This window comes from Palaemon carinicauda, chromosome 9, assembly GCF_036898095.1.
Source record: "Palaemon carinicauda isolate YSFRI2023 chromosome 9, ASM3689809v2, whole genome shotgun sequence".
Taxonomy (NCBI): Eukaryota; Metazoa; Arthropoda; class Malacostraca; order Decapoda; family Palaemonidae; genus Palaemon; species Palaemon carinicauda.
In genome coordinates this window covers 136,718,879-136,722,940 of record NC_090733.1, presented here as the reverse complement: position 1 = coordinate 136,722,940, position 4,062 = coordinate 136,718,879, and the positions used below count along the sequence as shown (strand labels likewise).

At 37.2% G+C, this 4,062-nt stretch overlaps 1 protein-coding gene across 1 annotated transcript; it reads right to left on the bottom strand.

Moving 5' to 3' along the window:
• Positions 1-1,147: 1,147 nt before the first annotated feature.
• On the bottom strand, positions 1,148-2,779 carry LOC137646649 (rho-associated protein kinase 1-like). The gene has a single exon (XM_068379752.1). It carries the CDS (start codon positions 2,777-2,779, stop codon positions 1,148-1,150), a length of 1,632 nt encoding a protein of 543 aa, XP_068235853.1.
• Positions 2,780-4,062: the final 1,283 nt, after the last annotated feature.

The window sequence follows — 4,062 nt, the reverse complement described above, 5'->3', positions numbered from 1 at the left end:
GAGCAGAGCATATCACGAGTCAGAAATTTTTCTTCTTGTTTTTAAACAATCTTATTGTCTGAGTCGTCTTTGTTTTAAAGTAAAATCTTTATATTTGTCGTCTGTTTTCAGGCAATATATCAATATTCTTGTTGTCTTCTGTGATTTTAAGTAAATTCACAACTATCTTGGTTTTTGTGTTTCAAAAAAAAATCCTAATTGTCTTCATCTCTTCTTTTTAAAACAAAATCCTAATTGTCTATCTTTCGTTTTACAAGAAAACATTAATGGTGTTCTTTTTCGGTTTTGAGACAAAACCCTCATAGTCTTAATATGGATTTGCTTCCCGCGTGAAACCCCCCCAATACAAATTAATGTGATACCAGGTGCCAACACTGTCCTCTACAAATAAAGCTTTTCTCTGGTAATCAACTATTGCCCTTACCTGGCTTAAAAAATCTGTTCCTAATATTATATCTCCATGCCCTTGAGGTATATTATCTCTATGATATAAGTTGACTGGACCTATGGTACCATTTTCAGTTTTAATCATTACTGAGTCTATATCTGGGGGTAATCCAAAAAGCCTTCTCCGGTACTCATTTTTTTCTCTTTTGTCCTCTAAAAACGGAGTTCTCACCCAGGTCTCTCTTCCCTCTGATATATGAACTTTAACGACTTTTTTCGATGCTTTCTTTGTAAGGCTAACAAAGAATGTCAAGGGATTGTAATCGGGAGGGCACCAACGAGTATTGTCCTGGTCGATAAAGAGAGTTGATCCACCGGTATAAAACTCTCGGACGAATCTATGTTGGTTCAAGACATGGCTTCCGAGTGAAACGCCCGGCTTCATGTCTCGATTCTGAATGAGAAAATCAACGAAAATACCATACTTTAACTGCAACTTCACTTTCACTTTTCTTATGATGCCGATAATGGCAAGATCGCCAAAACCCTTCTGATCTACTATGGAAGGTTCAATTTCTCTTATGGACGAAGCTAGACCCAATTGTACCGCTGTGTACAGAGTCATAACGGAGTGGCTTGTCACTTCATCCGTTCCCAGACCAATGTATATCTCCTTGTCATTAATCGTTGCGCAGATTGTGTTATTCCACGTTACATTTATATCATTTATCCTATTATACATTGGTCTCCCTGCCAAAGGTCAGAACGACATATAATCTTTCACTATATTAGAGAACAAGTGAAGAATCCAAGTTCGATCATGTACCGTGACTTTAGCTCGCTTATCCCGATTAATCCTTGCATGTATGCTTCGAAGCTTTTCGATATGTTTCGATCCTATTCTGAAATGTTCTTTTTTCTTTTTCCCCTTTTTGTTTTGGGGTTCATATAGCCCTGTCTCATACATTGGCACAGGATTTACTTCGGGTTCATATGGCTCATGTATGGCCATTCCTTCCGGTGTATTAGGCCTATTATACATTTGTTCCCAGTCATATCTTTGGTGTACTAAACCTTCTACGAACGGACCAGCCTGTTCCAAATCTATCTTTTCAATCTCATCTAGATCTTGCTCAAAATGAGCAGAATCTCCCCATCCCCATTGCCATTCCATTTCTTCATTATCATTTTCGTGATTCATGTTTACCTTTTGGAATTGCAGTCTCTTACTATTGTTTTTATTTATAAAAGAATTCACTATGAGGACATCACTCTTCGCTTGTTCGTCTTGTGTTATCTGCTGAATTTCTTTCCCATTTTCTTCATCGGTTTCATTCACTTTTTGCATATTTTCTTCAGGTTTTCTGTCTTCAAAAGGAATCATCTTCTCTTCCGCATCTGTATTCCCCGTATCTCTTTCATTCTTCGTCTTTTGTCTTTTTCGCTTTTTTCTTCTTCTACATTTCGTAATGTTCCCATCCTTCTCTATTCTCGGGGCATTATGAAACTCACAGGAACGAGCTTCGTTTCTAAGCTCAGATACCTTTTCCTCGATACTTTGCATATGTCTTTTCATGTCATCATTTTCCTCAACCATCGTCTCCATAAGTCTTTCCATCCTTAAAAGCACATCTTTCTCTTCTTTCTCTTGGACTCTGTCACTCTTCCTATCCTCTGTCAAATGCAGAATTGCTTCCGTTAGATTGAATAAGATTTTCCGATCGTCCAGCGCAGCCTTTTTGGCTGCAGCCGAGTCACGCAAAATCTTATTCTGTTTCTTGCTGTTTTCCAATGACAATTGGATATTCTTAAGCTCTTTCCGATCGTCTTTGCCTGCAGCCAAGTCACGCAAAATCTTATTCTCGTTCTTGCTGTTTTCCAATGACAATTGGATATTCTTAAGCTCTTTCCGATCGTCTTTGCCTGCAGCCAAGTCACGCAAAATCTTATTCTCGTTCTTGCTGTTTTCCAATGACAATTGGATATTCTTAAGCTCCAATTCATGCTCTCTATCTCTCCGTTTCAGAAATTCTACTTCTCTTTGGTGTGTCTCCGCCAAATTTTCTAGTTCGGAAATCTTCCTCCTCAAAGAGTCGTGAGAATTTCTCAACACGTCTTCAATCTCATTCGACAGAGATCTCCTCAATTCAATATTTCCTCTAAGGATCGTATCTTTTATCCCTTCTATCTCTTCCTTCAGTGGTTTCATTGCGTCCGTCTGCCAAGACAGAACCTCGCTCCAAGTAGGCCTACGATCAGCGGTCTTAGCCTCTTTCACCTTTCTAGTAGAAGTAAGATTGTGTATGCCTTCATATAAAATATAACCTAGGCCTAGGAATGTAACTGGATTTACATAACCTTCCAAAATTGGAAACCATGATTGCAAATTCATCATCACTTTTAACTGATCTAATGCTACGGTAAGATCATTATTTTCAAAATAACCATCGCAGAATACAACAGTCTCAGTGAAGACAAATTCGATTCCATTCAGCAAGATTTGACTCCTAGAAGCCGTTTAGAGACTTGGGAATGATCAGCTGAAGACATTTCCATCTTCACTATCCTCAAATCATTATCTTCACCAACTTCGATGCGGCGAAGGTTGTGGTTTGTAGGTGTGTGTGTGTGTGTGTGTGTGTGTGTGTGTGTGTGTGTGTGTGTGTGTGTGATTCCCATAACTCAAATGCTATTGGACCGAATCTCATGAAATTTGGCGGGATGATTGGCCATGATCCATGGACAATTTGATTGGATGTTGTGAGAGACTGGGTCAAAGGTCAAGGTCAAGGTCACAAAAAAGTAAAAAAAAAATGTTTTCTACATGTTCAATTTTTATCCGATTTGCATGAAACTAGTGCCAAAATGTGTGTTAATTAATTGCCTATTTTATGATATACAACATGTTATAATGATGCCATTACCCTTATTTGTGTACTTATTTGATTGTATGTCTGTGTTTGTGATTCCCATAACTCAAAACTATTTGACCGAATCTCATGAATTTTGGTGGGATGATTGGCCATGATCCAAGGACAATTTGATTAGATTTTGGAGTGATTGGGTCAAAGGTCAAGGTCAAAGAACGTCTTTTTGTTAAATTGTGTTTATATTTTATCCGATTTGCACCAAACTAGTGCCAAAATTTGCATTTTTTAATTGCTTATCTGGTGATCTGAGGGTTACTGGGTCAAAGGTCAAGGTTAATGTAAAAAAGTCTTTTTGCTATATCATGGTCAATATTTATCCAATATGCATGAAACTAGTGCCAAAATGTGCATAATTCAGTTGCCTATCTTGAGATTTGAGGGTTATGGGTCAAAGGTCAAAGTCAATGCAAAAACACCTTTTTGCTATATCACTATATCATGGTTATTTTTTATGATTTGTATGAAACTAGAACAAATATGTACATAATTCAATTGCCTATCTTGTGATTTGAGGATTATTGGGTCAAAGGTCAAGGTCAATGTAAAAATCTTTGTGCTACATCTTGGTTATTTCTTATCTGATTTCCATGAAACTAGTGCCAAAATATGCATAATTTAATAACCTGTTTTATGATTTTTGGGTTATTGGGTAAAAGGTCAAGGTCAATATAAATATTTCTTTTGCTATATCATGGTAATTTCTATCTGATTTACATGAAATTAGTGCCAAAATGTGCATAATTCA

Excerpts from the sequence above, each read along its gene's own strand:
- LOC137646649 (XM_068379752.1), bottom strand. The coding sequence starts at position 2,779 with ATGAATTTGCAATCATGGTTTCCAATTTTGGAAGGTTATGTAAATCCA.